This window comes from Calliopsis andreniformis, chromosome 12, assembly GCF_051401765.1.
Source record: "Calliopsis andreniformis isolate RMS-2024a chromosome 12, iyCalAndr_principal, whole genome shotgun sequence".
Taxonomy (NCBI): Eukaryota; Metazoa; Arthropoda; class Insecta; order Hymenoptera; family Andrenidae; genus Calliopsis; species Calliopsis andreniformis.
Genome location: NC_135073.1, coordinates 4,838,449 through 4,860,684, shown reverse-complemented (window position 1 = coordinate 4,860,684; position 22,236 = coordinate 4,838,449). Strand labels below are relative to the sequence as shown.

The 22,236-nt window shown below is 31.6% G+C and overlaps 2 protein-coding genes across 3 annotated transcripts in view; one reads left to right on the top strand and one right to left on the bottom strand.

Moving 5' to 3' along the window:
• Mmp2 (Matrix metalloproteinase 2) overlaps window positions 1-22,236 on the top strand; it is a 244,653-nt gene that overhangs the window by 154,488 nt on the left and 67,929 nt on the right. The gene's annotated exons all lie outside the window — the stretch shown is intronic.
• LOC143185917 (very long chain fatty acid elongase 1-like) overlaps window positions 15,705-22,236 on the bottom strand; it is a 35,121-nt gene continuing 28,589 nt past the window's right edge. The window contains exons 5-9 of the mRNA XM_076389246.1: window positions 20,919-20,978; window positions 20,779-20,834; window positions 20,125-20,396; window positions 18,316-18,618; window positions 15,705-17,455 (exon numbers count right to left, since the gene is read on the bottom strand). Coding sequence (XP_076245361.1) covers window positions 17,288-17,455; window positions 18,316-18,618; window positions 20,125-20,396; window positions 20,779-20,834; window positions 20,919-20,978 — 859 coding nt within the window. The 3' untranslated portion in view covers window positions 15,705-17,287. The remainder of the gene's footprint in view (window positions 17,456-18,315; window positions 18,619-20,124; window positions 20,397-20,778; window positions 20,835-20,918; window positions 20,979-22,236) is intronic.

The window sequence follows — 22,236 nt, the reverse complement described above, 5'->3', positions numbered from 1 at the left end:
GTGTTTTCGAGTTGTAGTACCTATATTTTTTAACAGAATGTATCTACTTACTTTTACAAAAGGTGTTTAAAATGACCTATCTGAACACAAATCAATATACATTTTACCATTTACTGCCTTACTACCGCCATTTGTTTAGCTGTTGCTTGGCTTTGCTGAAAATCTTCAGTTGTCTTCTTCATTCTCATTTTCTATACGTATGTATTTGAAAAATATTAGTCTGTCTGTTGGAATTAATAACATTAATTTGAATTGTTAATAAAATATTATAGCGAAATTTATTGAATGAATGAGACCAGTATAAAATAAACATGAAAAGTACTAATTATAATTATTGTACTTTAAATTAGATTCACTGTGTATATTACAGAATTTTAAAGAAGTGCAGCATGGTGATAGAGCGGTAATACAAAGTGATATAGCGTGGCTCAAAGTGTTAGGTAATTACAACTCTATATTTCCACTAATTTGTGAAACTTGCGTCACACATCGTTCACTCACTTTGAGCCTCTATGTTACATTACTAATTTAAATAAACTGATCTTAGACCCACTCAATGCTTCCCACTCTAACTCTCAATCTATTTAGTAAGATTCAAACGAACCAGGAAAAGAACTTCGTAGAATATACATTTCCGGATAGTTACAACGATAAGGTTACAAGTTGTTGGCACCTACATACAATCAAGCACCTCTGTGTTCGATTATTTTTGGAAAATCTCTTAGCTGCAGTGATAAGCTATCTATAAAACGAGAATCAGCTAAACAAATATGTCCCACTGTATTTCCAAGTGTCTTTGGTGTAATTAGTAAAATAAATATAATATACACTTATTGGCGGGACACTACTTGTTTGCTTCTCAGGATATAGAAACACTATATTAAATCTGTTCACTCTTTCGAAGAGCTAAAACGAAAATCTGTCTTCAGATTATATTTGACATGATTCATTCGACTCAGAAATATTACGTTTTCGTTATCAATTTAAAATACTGAAGGTGGTTAAAAAGAATATCTGAAAAAAGGTATCTCTATAAACTTTCAAAGAAGAATATGGAATCTTTCGATTCCTTTAAGAATTCCTGGGATGGAGTTATCTAGGAATTGTTGTTTGTCATTTGAGGTTCACAAGTCATATAATAACACCTGTGGTTAAACAAGTGTGTGACAGACTCTAGATGCAACACTTAGACATTGACAATTATAAGCATTCGTAATCCTTTGGATACAATATTTTCATGGAAATATCTTTTTTTAGGTATTCGTGAAGAGTGATTTCTGTAATACTACATCGTAAGGTTGAAAATGATCGCATATTAAAATTGTTATTTTAACACTACAAGACATGTTTAATAGTATTAGCACTCTTAAACTTTCTAGATGTCAAAGAGTGGATCTGCCACTTTTTTAAAACGCTTTTATAAGCCCCATTCAAATTTTTTTTATAGAATTCTTTTTCAAGTCCTTACTTAAATTAAATATTGAAACACGCCATCATCCAGTTGCAGATATTCCATAAAAAAAGAAATTTAATAATTAAATTTCTAAAGAAAGTCAGTCGATGTTCAGATTTGTAAAATGAGACAACCAGATGAAACTACATAACGAAATCGAAATCAGACAGCGTAACAGTGATTCCTACACATTGTCCTTTGAATTTCGCGAAACGTAAAGCCAGGTGGTTAAACGTTGAACTACGAACACTCGTGAACATGTCCTCTAAATATTACGTTGAAATCTAATTAAGAGAGGCATGAAATTTTCAGCAAGCTAACTGCTGAGTGCACTACTTGTACAGCATCTCTGCTTGCATCGGGTCAATAGTCAGTTGTCTCGGCAGGATTTCAGATTCTATTATGTAATTTGAATAGTTTCCTTTCAGTTGTCATTCTACATATGGTTTCTTAGGATGTACGGAACAGAAATTACTAATTAAGTTTCTCCCTTCAAAGGAACTTTCCACTGAATTTATGATCGTCAAAGGATTGCAGTCAAAGTCCATGCATAACTAAAAAGTTTTCCCTGTGAAACTGGGTGAAGAGAAACGTGAAGCATAATTACAATTTAATAAGTCAACTTATCATGTAAATTTAATTTAAACAATGTTTCATTTAAATCTACTTATTGTGGAAATGTAAAACATTAACACGAAGATTAAAATATAAATTTTGAATTAACCTATCAAATGTGCAATATAGATGTAGGCGATATTAAAAATAAGTGGTTAAAAAATTATCACTCTTTTTGATCTGAATAAAGAATACTAAGTTATTGTAAATTCGAGAATGAATAATCTAATAATAAATAGCAGTTCCTGATTTTGATAATATAGACTATATTTACTTTTTATATTTTGATGTTATAGATAACTATAAAAATTAAAAAATTTAGGCAGATGAGACTGTGATTAAAAATTATGTTTTGATACACTCATACTCGCTCATAATTCAAATTCAAATTTTATTAAAGACGAAATAGGTTACAAAAAGTTTTTATTGTGTATATTTAATTGATTTTGCTGAATCAACTGTTCAACAGTTGCTTAACCAACCTGTATACATAGACACCTTCTTGAAATATGTTTATGAAATATCTATCCTACTTTCACTGAATTTATCATTATAATTTTTTAAAAAATCGTTCTTCTGAAAATAATATACACTTTGATTTACTTCGGATACATACCAATTTATTTCTTTTTCTTCCCATAAATTTTATTATTTATTTTTGTATAGGTAGCAGAAAACCAACAATATCTAAAAATTGATATTTATGATTACATGGGTTTCTGTTTTATTTTAAAATTTGAACTCTAGATTAATCGTTTCAGATTGTATCTGACTACACAGTCGTAATTTAACCGCAAAATGTAATAATGGCTAAATCTTTGACACGTTTCCAATAACATTTTATCAAATTTTATATAAAGTTTTCCAATACATGTACACTTAAAATAATTCAAAATTGATGAACGAAATTGAACTATTTTTCACCTTCTCTCCTGATAATTTCTTTGCAATTTGAATTTAAAAATGCGTTGTTTAATTACTCTGATAGCGGTTATCACAAAGTTCTTAGTGTACTTTAAGCGATCATTGTAAATGGGCATGAAAATTAATGAACGCTGTGTTTTGATGATGAATGAGACCATTATATAATTCATTGTTCACGCTACTAACTTGTAATGAAGAAAAACGTAAATCACATAAGCTATTAAAACAGTAAATAAAACTTGCAAATATATGTATAATAAACAGAAAAGGGGTAGGCAATAGTTGACATATAAAAGAAACGGAAAAATGCATACACACTTTTTCCCTTAACTTGTTTCGTCTGATGTAGATTAACTCCAAAAGTCAAAGTATTAGCTATAAGAAAAAAGTCTTTTTTCTTTCTGTGCATTATTAATTTATCCATAAAATCTCTGATAATAAAATGTTAAATAGAATAAGGCCTGAGATTGTAGAACTTCAATTGAATAATAACAGTTTACATAATCCATGTCCCGATGGTTCAGTACGGAACAAACTTCCAGAGAACTTAGACGAGCTACTTTATTATCAAAATTTTCTAAAGTTTTGGTTCCCTTCGCTGTGAATTGCAAATGAGGGAAGGAATGTTAGAAAAATTCTTATTTACGATGAGAATTTATTTTACACCCCTTCACTTCACGAATATATTAACTTATTTTTGTATTATGACAACCACTATTCAAATATCAAACACAGTAATCAAGTAATCTTAATGATTGAATTTTATTGCTCAGATAATATTTCGAAATATAAAAATATGGTATTAACATAAGGAATTGAATTAGCTGAAACTTCTTGGTAACTGAGCACATGAATTTAAAATGGAGTACAAAGAAAACATCAAAACTTAAAACATATCGTTATTCAGTAGCAAGAAGTACTTGCCTTTAATCCTTCAGATTAAACCCGCGAAAACAAGTTTCTGTTAGAATAATTTCTGAACTACCTTAAGCGCACTGAAGTTTTAATTTTTGGATCCTTACAGTATATTTTATGAATTTTGTATTTTTCAATTTCTATTAGTTTTAATTTTAGATTTCAACTTTTTTACTATTTTATACTCTTAAGATTAAACTTGATATTTCATATTTCCTTTTGAAATAGAAATCATGTATGGAAACAGTTAAAATTCTTCGAGTAGCTAGTTTTTTTAAAAATATTTTTCACTTTTTCTATAATCTGTTAGAAGACCATCATATAAAATTTAATTGTAATTTGGAGTGACTTTGAGCGAAATTACAGTAAAATTTCATAATTACATGAAAAACAGCTTATGAAAGTAACAAAAATAATAATTGAAACAATGTCATGCTTTGATAAACTGAATACCCTCGTAGAAAGAAAACTTTTATTCACTACTATAAGTCATTAACAATATCACAAATTGTATATCCATATTTCGTTCCACCTCAGTCCTATTTCACTCTCATACCTTCACTCACATGCAACAAGGCTAATCATATGTCTCTCTGTAGAGTAAACACTGACAAGTTAGTTTGGTTTAATACGTATAATGAACTGTCCTCACATTGTACATCAAAGATAGACTATGCAACGTCAGGAACATCGTCGAGAAATAAGTTTGAATTACAAGAAAATTGAAATAACATGAAATTTAAGAAAGTTGACAGATTGTTGGCGCGTTCAGTCGCTGTTGTCCAAGAAAAGGGCACAGCTGTCACGACAACTTTGTCGTTGGACAACGTGTTTGTTCCCTTGGCTTTTCCATCGAGCTTTTCTTTCGTCTGAGTAAACTTGTTTATTTCCTTCACTGAGAAACATGTACGAGTATTTGAAGCTCTCCTAGCTTCAGGACATCGCGCGACATCGTATCCATCTCAGCTTACAATATTTTTCTCGGTAGAAAACTGCTGCAGCGGTTCCAAAAGAGATCAATAATGAGATTAACTCTGTAACTAATAGGAAACTAATTTTTCATGTGATTTTACGCTCAGACAACTACTTACTGTTTGAGTAGAATCAAACGTGCATTCTAGAGGTCCATAAGTACCTACATAAAATCTTGTCACTTTAAGGCCTGATGTAGTGAGCGAAATTTTAGCGCACGATTTTATTGTGATCACATGTTTTTTTTTGTTTTCCCAATTACAAACAACGAAAACAAATATATGATCATAACGAACTCGTGCGTCAAAATATTGATCGTGTGAGTGACAAATCACAAATCTTACGATATGCATCCTGTTTATTTAGAATATTCCAAAAAACGAGGCTGCCTTTTTGTCATTTTGTGATATTTTTTATTCTTCTTAATATTTTCTGCCAAAGGTAGTTCAATATAATATTGTTATTTTCTTAAGTATTTTCTCAACTGAAGAATGTAAGCAATCAAATTTCTTAAATATTTTTCGAACTGAAGAATTTAAACAATCAAATACTAATTTAAAATAAATAAAATTTGAATATAATTTTTCTTTTAGAATACAATATAATACAATACATAGAACGTAAATTTTCTACAAGAATAATTAAAAATTGAGCATAAAAGGAGATTACACATACATATCCATCAAAAATGAAAATTTGAAGGAAATCATTTTAATTACCAAAATGTTTGTAAAAAACTATATCAGTAATTTATTTTTTATATGTGTATGTCGTATTTAGTGGTACATAATAATTGTACAATATTTATTATATACCATTATATTTAGACAATTGCAATGTTTTAAAGAAATCACACTTACATGTGATGCCCCTTTTTATATTCACTCTTCAATTTATCAACTCAATATTCAAAGAAATCTTTTAGGAAATTATATTTGAAAAATGGGTATATGTACAGAAAGAGCGTTAATCGTGATACCAAATAGTATTTGATGTTTTTTATATTAAAATTCGGTTCTCAATTATCACATACCTAATATTCTACGTGATTGATCGTGACGTGGATTTATGCACTATTACATATTCGTGTCGTCTTCATTCCTTCGATTAAAGTTTCAAAACTGATAACAAGGCATTGGAAACTTTGATAGAGAACTTCCGTGACTACATAGTGTAAAGAGCGATGTTTCTCGTAATGAGAGTCAGGCGAAAATTACCCCGAAGAAAATGGAAACATCAACGATGTGGAAGATCTTGGAAGATGTTCCAAGGAAAGTTTTAAATAATGATAAGACAAGAATAGAATCTTGCGTTCTACAGTTAATGTTCAAAAGACAAAAATTTTTAATAGACAGTAATCTTCCATCATAAGCTGCTTAATATTCACTACATAATCACATTTTTGAATTATTTGAGGATAAGTTTGAACGAAGAATGAAAAATTTAAGTCCTTTCTTATTATGTTAGTATTTTAATATGAGTATAGTTAAACTGTAACAAATATCAACTTTCCTCAAAACCTGAATTTAGAATTTTCATGGAAAAAACAATTTTTTATTTCCATTGAAAAACTAATTTCTATTCTTCTAGAAAAAAGCTTCTATTTTTAACAACCCGTCAGCACCGTTGGGTCAGTTCATTAGTTCGCACATCGATCACTTTATCTGCTTGTCCAACCATTCCACTTACTCATTTGATTGTCTGCCCATCACTCACGACCAATTTTTCCTTCGATTTGTCGAATGAGAGCTGTCTGTTATCTTGGCTCGTGAACACGTCTCTTTGAAGTGACAGGGTTGGAACTTATATACCCTTTCATTTGGTGAAAGAATTTATTTTCTAAAGTGAAAATGGATCAGAGGTGAAGAGCACAAATTGTGAATCTTTAAAACATTAAGGTACAAATCCCTAAGAAATTACACATTCTATGTCAGGACCCCAGAGGGAGAGATACCGCATGAAATATTCACCTTACAAGTCACTTCATGGGAATTTCATATGAAATAATAAGTCGAAAGAATAAAATGAAATGTACGCATGTAGTGAAATTTCTTTCTTTGATGCTTGAGAAGTTGATGGGATATAATGAAGCATTCTGACTGGCGATTGATTTATCTACTGAAAATTAAAAGCGAGTGAGAGGAACCCACTACTCTGCAGTAGAAAGAGTCAGTGGTGTTTCGTCCAATGATACTATAATTCTTGCCAAAAAGAAGCAGATTTCCTTTTAGCACTTTTAAACATTTCAATTCAAAATTTTCTACTTGCCTATACTAAAAGATACTAATTTTCAAAGGTCTTTGAAGACTTTCTTGTTCAAAGAATAAAAAAGGGACGTTCGTTGAGGACAGTATGTTCCCCTCCATAAACTATCGGTGCATCTAGAATCTAGAGTCTTGACTCTAGACATTTGAGGGACTGCAGGCTACAGCCAAAGTTTAGGCTCTAACCTAAACGAATATTTAGAACGAGAACATATTAATTTTTGACACGGTCCACTGTCGCTTTAAGCAAGTTGCTTACATTTTCCTAAGGATAAGATTTCCTCCTCTACCAGTTCATTAACCGAGAGGAGGTTCCTTATTTCTTCGAGAAGAAATCAGCCAATAGAATTTAGAAACGCCCAAACCTCCTCTCTCATTCAGAAACACATATCCTCTATGAGGGTTACGAAAAAGGTGCGAGGGTTGGAGGGAGTTAGTCACATGAATCTTTCCTACTTCGTAGCATCTCGTTTTGCCTCATAACCAATGTCATTCATGAGTTTCGCAGGCTGTTCATATAGTTACAAACAAGATACAAACAAATATATTGGGTCATTCGAATAATCAATCAATTTAGAAGTTCTTACATTCAAATAAAATTGATCTAACGAGATTCATACATTTGTTTTGAATTAAATATCCAAATTTCAACAATCAAATCAAGGTTCCAGCAGTCGAACTAATTTCAAAACAAACTTAAACGTTAGAATTAATCATTCACATAATTCGTGTATTTGAATCGAATTTACTATTAAATTAAACCTTTAATTCTCTTTAAATTGATTCATACATTACGATTAAATTGAACTAGTCAACCTGAAATTAATTTGACAGGTGACGATCGAACAAGTGGTCAGACTATGAATGTTTCTTAGCTCGTGACCCAACCAGTTCAACGTCCAAATATCTACTGTAATGCACACATGTTGGGATAAAATTTGAATTTCAAATTTTAAGCAGATATGAAGCTCCAAGATATCACATCAGCTTTTTAATTTCCAAAACAACAGAACAATCTTTAAAGCATCTTACTATTTCATATTTCTGTAAGGGAACCATTCTAAAATCATTTCAATATGTTTTTTATTTTAAATCTTCGCATCCAGTCTATTCTAAAACAGCAATAAATTCTCAACACCGGATGAGATAACGCGTTGCAACAGAAATTATCAAATGTCATGGCAACGGAGGTCTACTTCCGGTCTGTTAAACTGGTCACAAAGCGGCAACATCGATTCGATTTTCACCGTGGTCATCGCGCGGCTATTTCAGCGAGGGTCAGCCCCGGATTCTATAAACCAAGTTCGTCATTTGCCGCGATCAAATCGCTTGGATCGGATAGTTCCCACGTAACGCCCTCCGCTCAGGTTGACTAGCAAACCTGCTGGGAAATTCTGCTGGAGGAGCAGCGGATTTATGGCCAGTGCGTGCCTCTGAATTCGGTTTTCAGTAGAATTTTATGGACAAAGGAGGACGGGTCAAAAGCGATAAACAAGTATTGAACGCTTTCGTAGACAGAAATGAAAAATCAAAAATTGGGGTCGTTTATTTAATTGAATCAAGTGCAAGCTTCTAATAAGAAATAACTATGTGTCACTTTTTGCTTTAAGGAGGGAAATATTGTACAAGATTCTTCAGAATCCTCTTACTGAAAGACATTACGTCTTGCTTGTTCTGCGTCCATATCTTCAGCAAACTATTATTTTGAGGGTTAAGTGGTATTAATATCGGGTGATCCATCACCTATCTGAAACCTTTTAATAATGGCTCCATTTTTTCGAGAGACAGGCATCCTTGAAATAATGGCTAAACTGATGACAGTAAGCTGCCATCGTAGGTATATGTTAAGGTTTAAACCTTAAGTACTGATACGATGTCTGGCAAATTCCGTGCGATATATCTACGGTTGTAAAGTAAATCGACGCAACTCGCAGAGTTTCATTTTCGTGAAAAAGACGTTGGAAGTTATGAACTTCAACTCTGTATTCTGGAGTTGTATTTTCATTGTAGTTTCTGTTTTAAAACAAAAGTTCCTCGAATCCAATTTTCTTTTGTTAAAAATACAAATTTTTCATGGAAACTTCAGTTAAAGCAAAAGCTCAAATTTTTCAGAAATGTTACTTTTGCAATTTTGTCTTATAACCGCAGGTATTTCTTATTCTCCTATCACTAATTATTTTTACTAATTTATGCAATATTTTCTAATCAAAATTTAGAATACCTATTAGCTATTATTTGTATATAACAATTCAGACCAAAGTAATTTTATAAATACTAAATAATATTATAAATTAATTGTACTCTCCATGTTTAAAGGCTGGGTATCTGTAGTTAAAGATTCTAGCAAGGCTGCAATTTAAAATGTATTATTGTGAATGTACTCCTCATTAATCCAAACAACGCCACCACATATTGTTTTAAGGATAATGTTTCTGGACTCCACTTAATTTTCACAAACGCCTGTTTAGTAAATTTTGTCATTACACTGTTCCTGCTTATTATTCGTACAACTATCTAGTTAGCCTCAGAGGGGTTCATCTCCGCAAGGGGTTCGTGTCTTCATTACATACATATACAGGGAATTTTGTGCTCTGTTGAATCTCTGACTCAGTGTTAAGTAATACAGGCAGACTGATATTTAATTACCTAATCCTATTAAAATATTAATCTTAACAGCAATATAATGTTCAATGGTACTCAGCCTTCTGCTATAAGCCTCTACTGTTAAGCTACCACCAGCAATTTTCATACTGCCTTGTTGAATTTGGAGTATTTATAAATAACATTTAAGATATGGATGTATTTCATTATAATTCTGAGTTTTATTTCGTTACCAGCTATACTTACGCAAAACAACTCTGTTACTATTTTTTATTTCCTCTTGAAATGTTTCCTCATTTCCTGAACCACAATTGCCCCTCTGTTATAAATTCACGTGGAATCTTCACAGACAAAGAAAAAGACAAATTATGGAAAGCTGTTTTTGAACACATTGAATCTCTTTTACACTAAACCTACGGGAGCTTCAAATTAATTCGAACGATTATCTCTTATGCATATGTTATTCTTTATAAACGTTACTTTTTTCTCAGTTAATGCTAAATAAAATTAAAAATATACAATGTGACCCATTTGAAGTTTCGCAAGTAATTCCTTCTTTACTATAGCTCGTTTCAATAAATATTTTAAATAAAACTTACCTTGTTTCCGGGAAGACATCTTGATGGTCACAAATTTTCTCTAGGTAGACGTCTCGTTTAAAATATTTTTTGAAACGAGCTATAGTTTCGAAGATACTTACATGCGAAACTTCAAATTAGTCATCCTGTGAATGAACGTTATCTCACTTATGTACTTTTCATAATTTTGTTAACGAGTAATTGTATACACGTATCCTTTAAAAGTATAATGTGATCTATTAGCCTCTCCATCATCAATGTCTTCGATAACGCCGTTTCTTTGCACTTCTAACCCCTAACATTCTTGTTAAACATAGTGGCATATGTTATTCGTGGACTCAGTCGCACTGTCGACTCCCAGTCTGTTCAGGTCAGCCAAGCTAAGGCAATAAAGTTACCGTGGAAAGGGGGAATGGAGTAAAAAGGAAACGCGTGCACGTGGCACCAACGTGTCCGAGTTCTCCGATCTCAGTCGAGCAAGACCGAAAGATTAATTCTGGAGGTCAGGAAAACGTCTCTGATAGGATCACCGATTGACTCGAACGGAGGACGGAAGCTGCCTCTGGACTTTTCGAGGATTTATTTACTGGTGACAATGGAAACGCGAAAGGGGCTATCTCCGGAGAGAAACAGTTCGTCGGTTTTATCTTCTCCCGATTGAATGTGCTCCTGAAGGAAAGGACAATACTCTTTATTGGAGATAGTACGGTTTTCGATGTGGTACTCTCTAGCTAGAAGGATTCTCGAGGTGTCTGACAAATGTGTCGAACTTATTGCAGTTCGTTAGTAAATTTGATATCATTTTGTCGATATACAATAAGAGTGTTTGCAAACCGTGAAAAATATAACGAGCTGATAAAATGGAACGAAATAGAGGGATAGAATTCTTTTTACAATTTATGATTTCCGCTAGGGAGCATAAGGTTGCATTTTACAGTGATATTGAAGCAGTCAAGACTTGAATTTGATGAACAAATTTTTTGAGATGCTACCAGGCATAAAAAATGACTATTTTTATATTTCTTTTTCAATCCTATAAAACGTTAGAAACCCTTCCACAGTTTGTATAAAATATTACAAAATTGGCATACATTAAAAAATATAAATACTCTAGAAATTTCCAGGCAAATATGAGCTCAACGTGTAAAAAATATTGTCAGTAACATTAGCTGCATAATAGACTTCAGAGAAATGCATTGGCACGAACTAATGTGCTAATTAATTCTGCACGTTTCTCCATTCGCAATTCGTGACCAGCATACACCAACGCGTTCAATTATGAGGCCCAATGGAAACGTAAACGAGTTTTCCTGTCGTATAAACAGAAAATATCGGAAAACGTTTTACAAATAAGAAGTACTGAAACGTGAGGAAACTCAGACTATGTAATAATTGTTTAAATATAAAAATTGGAAAGCGCATAAGTGAAATACCTAATACTTCTTGTGGGTCAAAATTAAGTTAAACAAATTAACACAATTGCGATTAGTGGTCAATGCTAATAATTCGAAATAAAACTTTCATGAAATAGGTAACTGATACTTAGTAATTAAAAATTGAAATGAAGTAAAAACAGAAAATTGAAATTACGAAGAATGTAAAACAGTTGTTGATTCTCTATGATTGTAGGAGGCAACTTTACCTTTTAAAGAGTTTTTAAAAAAAAACGTTGGCAAAATTTGAAATTTCATTCGTTGCATACTAAGTGTTAAAACCAACAACAAAAACAGGATTTATGATAAGAACGAAGCCCCTTTACTATTCTTAAAATTATCATTTTTGTACGTCTAAGTGAGAGTAACTATAGCTTACACGTTTATAGTTAAGGAGACTCCAAGACTCTAATTAGGATATTGAGAACCTACAATCTACAAGACAATTTACAAAAACGTCATTTGGATGCGTATTTTGACATACAGATTAAAGGTTAACATTCTTTTTTTTCCTTTCTCCAATATAACTTTATCTTTACATCTTAACTTCAATTGATAGCCCCCTAGGGTTGTACTGAAGAGAAAAATCGAGGGTTTCTTGTACAAAAGAGAACTGAACGAAACTAGTACCTAACAAGAATACATGAACTTTCGACCTCCTGAAACTTGTAAGTAGAGTGTGAACCTTTAAACCCCTATACAATTTAACCTACCGAACTCCTGAACGCTAGTCCAATGTTTCTTTTATTTTTGATCTTTACTTCGATCAATTTTCCTGTTTAGCAAACAGGAAGCTATTCGCTGTGTAACGGGTCCAACGAATGTAATTATGTGTCAATGTAATTATCATTGAATTATCTGTATTGAAAGGGATAATAGTTCCATTTCGCTCGTTGCGTAAACCGAAAACGATGGATTATCTCTATGCATGACAAACGGTCTTTGTCAAGAACAGGCTTTGTCGAAAACAGAGTTCCCGACACTCGCTATTTCGGTCTGTGGCCTGTCACAGACCGGTTCACTCGATCTCTGGGATTTTCCCACTATCGAAACTCATTGACACCGAAGGCACAGTGTGTTGAATGCCACTCGACCACAGGACGACTCTCTATAATCTGTCGATCACACGGCTTCCGGGGCAAAGCGTCGAGAGCTTTTTAGCCGTGACTCAAGTGATTGGATTTGCGATCGAGAGAGGTAGAAGAGTGCGGAAGGATCTTCATTGGACAGAGCATCGTTGCCGCGATCGTAAAAGCATCTGAATATAATAAGACGGAACACGTTACGGCGACCACTTGTCACAGGATCAAACGTTACGAGTAGAGTGTTTGGAACAGTTGTGGGAATTGGGTTTGGGGTTAACCATAATGTCAAGCGCAATGTATACAATTGAAGAGACGTCCAGAGTGTACAAACTGAAACGTTACAAACGGTTTTCTCAAGGACTATTGAATGAAACTGACATAAAATTTCGTTTTTTTTTATATAGATACTCGTTATATCATACTTTCTTATAACACTGTTCCTGATGCTTTTAGAGAGGAGAAAAAGTGGCTTTCTCTATTTTTTAAATGGAATATGTATTAATTGTTTGTATTTTTGAGAAATGTTTCAATTGTAATAACTATATAAATCATTTCTTTTTGACTTTGTAGAATTAGGAATTTCACGAGAAATTATTTTAGAGAGCAATTTAACACTAGGAGACACGGGATATGTTTTTGGAGGTTTAAAATCAGTTATAATTCTAAAAATTAAAATTTTTACGTTAAGTGTAATTAGTTTTTTATTCAAAACAAATGATTATAAGTTTACCTACTAGAGTGTTGTCTCAATATAAGTTCGATGGATAATCAAGTTCTCTTGGAACTATTCTATTAATTCACCTTATCCTCGACTTCGGGAAAGTGAACTTAAGCTGCTAAGGCGTAACCTTATTTTAGAAACGAGTTTCTTGTTCCTAAATGTTCCTCTTGTATGTAATTAATTACAAGTGGTGAACTTCTACCGAGGCAATAATTTTTTAATTTCATTTTATACATGTACAGGTTAGCAATCCTTTAGTATACAATAATAATAGCGAAAGTAACAAAAATAACAGCGTTACACATCTAAGAATTCAATAAAATACGACATATATCCCGCCTAATGGTATGATGTGAACCGAAAAAGTTAAGAAGTATTGTATATTAAATACATTTATATTTATAAAAACACAATTGAGAGAGTTAATTATCGAGGCAATACTGTACACAAAGTACTTTACCAGGAATTATAAAAAGCTATTTAAAAATTTGTGAAGACTCTTTTCTTTTGGGCTTCCTAGGCTTAATACTGAAAACTATTTATTTATTCAACATAACGGTTGAAATGAAATAAAAACTGAAAGTTAAAGTTTTACATGTACACTATATGTTTGTCCATTATTTTGTATCAATAATTTTACAGTGTTCGAAATCTTTTAACTAAACTAAAGTAAAGGATATTTTACAACTTTACTACTTTTCTATAAATTTTAGGAAATAACACTTTAAAAAGCATTCCTTCTACTTATTGCTATCCATAGTTTTAAAGAAAGTAAATTTCTTTTTCCTTGAAACAATAGATTAAAAATAGTATAATTGAAACATAGAAATAGACCACGTAGATCATTAAAAATTTATGAATTGATACTGAAACACAATTCAGAAGAATAGTTATAAAGATAAGAATTATCTCAAAGTCCATATTTTTCTATTGTTCTTAATCGATCGTTGCTCGGGCCAAGATGTATTTTATAATTTTTTTTTAAATCTACATATAGAATTATTGGTTATATGTAGCAGATATCCATGCTTATTTTTTGCTTTTCACATTTGGTAAGTGGCAAAGTAATCATCATAGAGTCACTTCAGGAAGTAATCATCACATTTATCACTGGTTAATGTTCGTCAGAAAGTATTAGTAGAATTAACGATAAGCATGAACATTCGTGAATGCAGGTGCGTTAATTAACGCCCCGCTGATGCATGTAATCTAGTACACTGCCGTGATTTATGACACGATATCGTGGGACAGTCAGATTGAAAATTCGAATGATAAGTACGCCGTGGGGAAACGTAATTATTACAAGTTATCAACCTTAATTACTCGAGCAAGCGATGTAGAAGTCTTGGAACGTGAGTCCCATGAATGAACTTCCGCGAGCAGCTTTGTAATGCAGATATAGAAGTTATAAATTATGCTCTTTCAATATTTTAGCTTGCATAATTAAGGGAGAAGTTTAGGTTTTATTGTACCATATTTAATTATTGCAATAAAACAATAGTAGCGTCTTAACTCTTAATTATGTTTAAAAGAAGATTCGAAATTAGAGTAAGACTAGACAATATGTACTCATTGACAAAATACCACATTATTGAGTTACGTATTTTAATAAGGACATGACAGTGCAAATGCAAATTTAAATCTGCTTTAACCCTCGAAAGGCGGACTCATATACTGACGTCCGTAAATGATACTAGAGTATGTTCATCTTCGAGAAATATATAAAAAATGTATTTTTGAGCTTTAAAAAATTTGAATAGAATACCAAACGAAATAATTAAATACTTTATAAACTACTATATGATTTGTGCAAAACTGAAGCAATGTTCGAAAACTAGAAAAAGTAATCTTTTTAAATCGATATTTCTTACATCTCTTGACGTGCACATACTGCCTAGTTTTATTTAATATTTGCTTCTTATACTTGTTGCCTACTACTTACAGATAAAGCGGATCGTTCGATAAATTAATTTCGATTTAAATTTTGTTCGATTTCAAATAAGTTATATACCCTGAAGCGTGATTAAAACATTTTACTTTATATTTTAATTTTATTGTGTCGTTAGAAGTTATTGTCTTTAAAACTAATATTTATTAAATTGAAAAGTGTTTTAAGTAAAACTTAGTATTCGGTTATAATTCTAAAACTATGTGGCGCTAACAAAATTTTATACTTTACAGGATAATTCAAAATTATTTCTAAAGTATATCTCTTAGTTCATTGCAACCCTTTATTATGATACAACAAACTAATACTCATAGAACAATAACTATGACAATAGATATGTAGACCTTTTATTTCGGACATTATCTTTCTATCTGCAATTCATTCTTTACATACACGGAGTTTAATACGAATAATCGAAAATACAGAGGCATATAAATTATTAAACTGAAGCTTCGAACAATAAAAAAAACCCGACTGGACATCTGTTAATTATAATCAATATCTTATTTAAACTTTGTACGTGCATATTGTAAGAAAAACGCATATTCTAAATCTAAGAAAAACCTCTCAAGTTGGTAAAAGTAAATTTTCAGAAAAATAAGTTTCTTTGACAGTGATGATAAATTATTGGACCTACAGAATGACAGCATATCTGCCACAGAAATATAAATGAGTTTATAGTCTTGAAGGGTTTTCAATTTAAAGTGGGTAGATCACAGTTGCGAACTTAATGATGGTAAAATATGAATTGCAGAAGAAATAAAATTGTTTTATTACATGAATTCCTTATAATTAAACTTTTGCAAACTGCCTTAATTTCATCGTCGTGGTGTTTGAAGTAGATTAGGCTGTTGTTGGTAATGAGTTTCAATTGAAGTAACGAAAGTAAGTAACATTCTAACAAATATCTTTGCAAATATTCTATGCGTGAGTAACTCTGCCGCTGACGTTTGAATACCGCGATTTTCGGAAGTGAAAGTAAGTTGTTTAAAGATTTGCCAGTTAATATATAATAATTGAAATACAACAAAACAGGTACCACGTATCTTACTTTCCACGTATTGACGTCTAAAATCTTGAATACCAATTGTAGGAGAGTATAGCGACAAATATAACAATATGCGTTTTAGACTCTGTAACTTCTGTTTTTTAGAACTTTTAAAAATATTCGTACATGACAGCATCTTACATTATTAGATAACATAATGAAATAAAAAAACTAAGAAAATATTATGTCAGTTTTTTTATATAAACTTTTCTTCAAAGCATGTCATTCGAGGCTTTTGTCCCTGTACTTATCTTCAGGGATGAAAGTAAATGAAGGGTCTTTAATAAAGACGGAAGCAGACGACTGTTGGTCGATTGGTATTTGTTTTATAACATTTGATGTATTCGTCCCGTGTTACGTTTATTTCTTATCTCCCTTAAGCTATATACATATGTCTTCCCTGTAGCAAGAGCGAGAACTTTCTGTTTCTGTTCTATGTATCTTGAAAAAGTTGTCGTTTGTGGTTGAATATTTCTCCAGATTTCTTCGTGTTTCAGTGTGAACCAACTGAAACTTGAAACTTGTAGTAACAAGAGACGTTAAGACATTCCTCGTTTTTATTTCAGTGAAGACATTGTAGCTTTATATTATGGACTTATATCTTACACACATTCTTACATGAAAAATAAAAGGTCCCTTAATTCACTCTCCTTCAGCAAAACAGTAACAGTTTTGTTTTACTACAGACTTATACTTTCATTAAAATAAATATAAAAGATATCTTACATGTCTATTTGTTCTTATTTTTGTTTGATGTATAACTTTTTCTATAAAAATTGTAAAATAAAACGAAATTTATGCTTAAATGTGCTGCTATGACAGAACCTTGTATTTCGTAATTGAAACAGTAAGGAAGAACAGACTGTAGTGAGTACAATGTCAGCACCACGAATTGTACCTGTTTGAGAAAGAAGAAAACATAATTAAAAAGTCAATTATTTGAATTTAAATTTGAATTTTTTAAGTTTAGACATGCCGGTGAGAAGTGAAAATAGTATACATTGTGTGATGATTCGATCTGACCTCTGTTAACTATTAAGAGATTCTCTTCTATTAGATTGATTGGAAAATTCTGTAGAATTTTTTAATAAAACATAAAAAATAAATGTGTCTTTTTGATTAATCGAGTACATATATAGTGGCGATCACACTAAAATTAAAAAATAATAGTTTTAATTTATTTAGTTAACAAAGAATGTCGTGAACAAGATATTTTATAAGATACTAATTGCTAATTTACGTAGTATTTTAAATACCTGTCATATACTCTACACGGAAACTCCTAAATAAAAAACATATTACAAAGAACAAATTCTCAATTTTCATTTGGTTCAAATCTCGGACTATACATATGCCATTTATTTTTCATTTAAATTTGGAAAGTACATTACGGAGTAAATTTGAAGCAACTAGCGTTTTATAATACTATAATTTGTTTATGCTTTCGGCGAAGAAAGCCTTGTTTTTTCACTCTTTCGAAGTTTTTACATATTTTCAACTCGTGTTCCTTCTCAGAAGTGTGATATCTCAGTTGCAAGTCACACAAATAAGATTAAACAATTATTATACACTTTGAATTTTCCTCAGCTCTGTTATATTTATTAATTTTCAAAACCAATTTTTCTTTGATTGCCACTGCTAATGTTCTCTCTTATATTAGAAATTGACACATTCAACAATTTTGGAACAGCTCCAAATGATGCCATTGTATTTCGTTTAAGTGAATGATGTTTAATATTTATCAGTTATTTTACTTACCATTTGCGCAAAGGTAATTATTGGTTTCAACGGTTGTAAATATGGCTGTATTTGTGGACCAAAGGATGCCAATAAATAATAAGTATACATTATAACATGTATGCTACAGTTAACAATTACAACTGTTAGCGATGGTCCATTGGACCAGTATTTTGTATTCAGCCATGCTATGACGAATGTCATGACGTGATGATACAAATGCAAGAATGTTATTTGTCGATATTTCTTTCGAAGCACAAACATAAACGTCTCACTAAGATCGATAAGCTTCAGGAGCATCACGTACCACATAATTGTAGCTATCTGCAACAAAACTGTTCGTTAGTTTACTGACATAACGCCACAAATAGATTTTGCATTTACACACTTTCTAATACATAAAATTTAATTATTTTTATTAATCTTCATCAAACGTTTCTCAGTACGATTTGTCACTGAATTTGAATTTTATTTGATAAGTATCATCTCCCACGTAACGCATGTTGCATTTTTTCGTTGCAAACTCAGATTACTATTCTCCTTGCACATTTGTCTGTATACCCTCAGACCACTGCTCTCTTTATTCTCAATTGCTGATAAATAAATTTTTTGTTAATAAGAAATAACTAAATCATTAACAAAAGAATACCCCATGTGCTGTATAAGACCGTTACTAATATCGAAGCATGGACTTTTAATGAGTAAATATAAAAAGTATTCCAGGTTTGGGACATTTTAGAAGTTAAGTTCTAGATACAAAGGCAATAAACATGATTCATATGCACATAATGTCCAATAAGAGTTTATTCTTCAGTTATACGTGGATTACTTTGCGCTCTCTGATATATTGGCCGAGAATGCATACAAAATGATAAAAATTTGGAACATTTTTTGTATATATGTTCTAGTATAAAAAGAATGTAATAATATAGAAACACTTATTTCTTTAGTTTATACTATTTTGCATTTTATGAAAGACTAGATTTTTTATATTATGTGAAGTATTTTCTTGTTTTAATGTAACTCCTGTGAAGTGCAATGATCACACTCCCACTTATCCAAAAGTTTTGAACCCATTATTGTCTACTAACAAGGGACATCATTCACATATCGAATTCGAAATAGTTTCGGAGAAATCCTGAAAAGTGTCTGAAATTTATGTTTAAGCATCACGCGGAAACAAAACGGTCAAAGAGATTCTAAGGAATTTCAGCCAAGAACTGAGCAATTAGTTGACACTTTTAGCGCAAAATGTCATACCTTGTATCTTACACTTAAGTCATATCCATTGTATGTTTTTCGAAGTATTGTGCAGAGCTGGTAAGATTGTACCCTAAACACATTTTGACATAGTAGTAATTTTCCGTGTATAAGGGATACATCGATTCAGTTAGTAGTTAGGATTAGTTTAGCCAGTAATAGGCTACGTCTGAAACTGTGTGTGAAATTAGGAAGTTCTATCTACTGTAATTATATGGATCCAAATTTTTTCCAATTACAACCTTACCAGCCCTGAACAGGAGATATACATGTGAAGCGTTGTGGATAGTAAGGGCGAATACAACACTTTCGAAAATACTTTTCATTTGCCTTCCCCTTATAGAAAATAAATAAAAAGTATTTTTCTCGAAATTCGGACATGTTTGAATTTGCTCTTACTACCCGCAACACCTCATATGTAGAAACAGGAATCTTATTTATTATTTATGTGACCAGAACTTGTTTTCCAAGAATAACACTCATTTTTTTTGTAACACTTAGTACATGATACAACTTCATTATCATGTCTGAGGTGATGGTAAATATCAGTGAAATTTTTTTCGCAAATACCTTGTACGGTTTTGGATTTGTAGAGTAATCGGGAGGAACGCAATAGAAAAAATAATCCTCGTACCATCCAGCATCTAATATGTGGTACACTAATAAGGCGTTTGCCACTATTTGACAGATATCATAAAACCGAATGAACATTTTGAAAGAGTATGGCGGTTTATCCTTCATATACCTAGGTCCGCAACGTTGCACGAAGTATAAATACCCCAACGATATGAGAATAATAGCTACAGGAGAACCCACCAGAAACCAATCATTCGTTCTTTTGTCTGTAAAATATTTCAAATGAATTAGTTTTTATTGCAACACAACAGATCCAAAAATTGAGACATTTAGGACTTGTAAGTGGATTTCTTTGTTGAACACATTTTTAAAATATGCTTATCACAAGATCATATCAATCAATATCAAGATAGTATATTGAACGACACGTTTACTTTTATATTTCTATCTCTACTCTGGACAGTAAAATAGTTAATGTCAATGTGAATTGAAATTGCGAAACCACTAGATTTCTCTTCACAAGTACAGAATCAAGTTCGACAACTTGTAAAATACTAATACTAACAAGTATTGTTGGTGAGAACATAGTATTCTAACACACAATTCGTTTATGTGGGAAAAAACAGTGGATGAAATTTCATTACTCACCAGCAATTTCCACTGTGTAATAGTGGTACGTTTCCAGTAGACCCATTATAATTCTTCTGCGATTTCGTCAAAATTATGGGATTGTATCCAAAATATACAAAACTTGGTATCGGATTTAACAGTTTCCAGTACGTACTTACTTTATCGCAGATAGAGTTAAAACAATGGCCTTTCTGCTAATGCGCATACATTTTACTGATCTATAATATAATTTATTTAGATGGTTACTTGTTTACCTTTGAATTGTTCCTTACCTTTGATAACACCTATACTAAGCAACATTTTGTAAACTGGCTTTCAATGCTTCTCCTAATTTTGGAAATTATGCGTGCTCTTTTTACAGACACAACTAATCAAATCATTTACTAATCTTTTTTTATCAAATCTTCATTAAAGTATTATTTAATTTACGCGGTTTTGGTGGAAAAAATATTTCTAAAGAAGATTAAAAATTGATGTTCCTAAATAACTCATTCAGAATACGATTTATCATCATTCTTGATTACATATGCTATATTCCTTTTTCTCAAAGATCAATCACCGAAGCACTACTTGGAAAGCTTTTAATGATTTATAGTATCGTCCATAAACATGTAAATTAATATCATTCATAATAATATTAAAAATTTCACGCATGTATAGGTAGCATTACGAGTGTTAAAACGATAAGCGTATAGAACAGTCCCGCATAACTAGACTACAGAAGCAAGGACACGAATAGGAGCAGAATCAGGAATGACGTGAAAAGTAATTTGTATCGTTAGTTATGAAATAAGGTGTAAGAACTGTTTTAAAAATTCTAAGTCTAGATACACATACTAAGATACTCCTACCATGGAAATGATTACGGTTAATTTAGTGCCCATTAATATTATCTCTTCTTGCTTTCAATAATAACCTCGAGAAGTAGCTGACTTGTAGAGATTTAGAGTAAACAATACTACTTATACGTGAAATATAGAATATTGCAAACCAACTGTCCTATTCAATATTAATCAATCAAGCTCTTTATAGTATTTACGTAACTCCTCATATGCTGTGTAGTATTGAAATAATAAGATCTCGATCTCTGCCATGCTTAAAGTAAAACGTATACTATTAAATAATTAATTACTATGAACTGTAATAATTACTTTGTCAATGGACTTTCATCTGTATAAATAAATTCAAGTTTCAGTTTTGAAATTCTTTATATTATTTTACAATTGTGAAATTATTATATTTATAATAGCACTTTTCTTAATTGTTTTGATAGGTGCAATTTTATTTAACATCTATACAACAAGGATTCTATTTGAGATCAATAACAGTAAATGAGATCTGTCAAAGTTGCTCCTCAAAGTTTGTTAGACCAAGGTTCAGACACTCAGTATACGTAAATAAAACGATTATACATCATGCATATTAAGTAACTGTTGGTAATTGGAATTCTAACAGGTATGTCAATATGTTTTACGC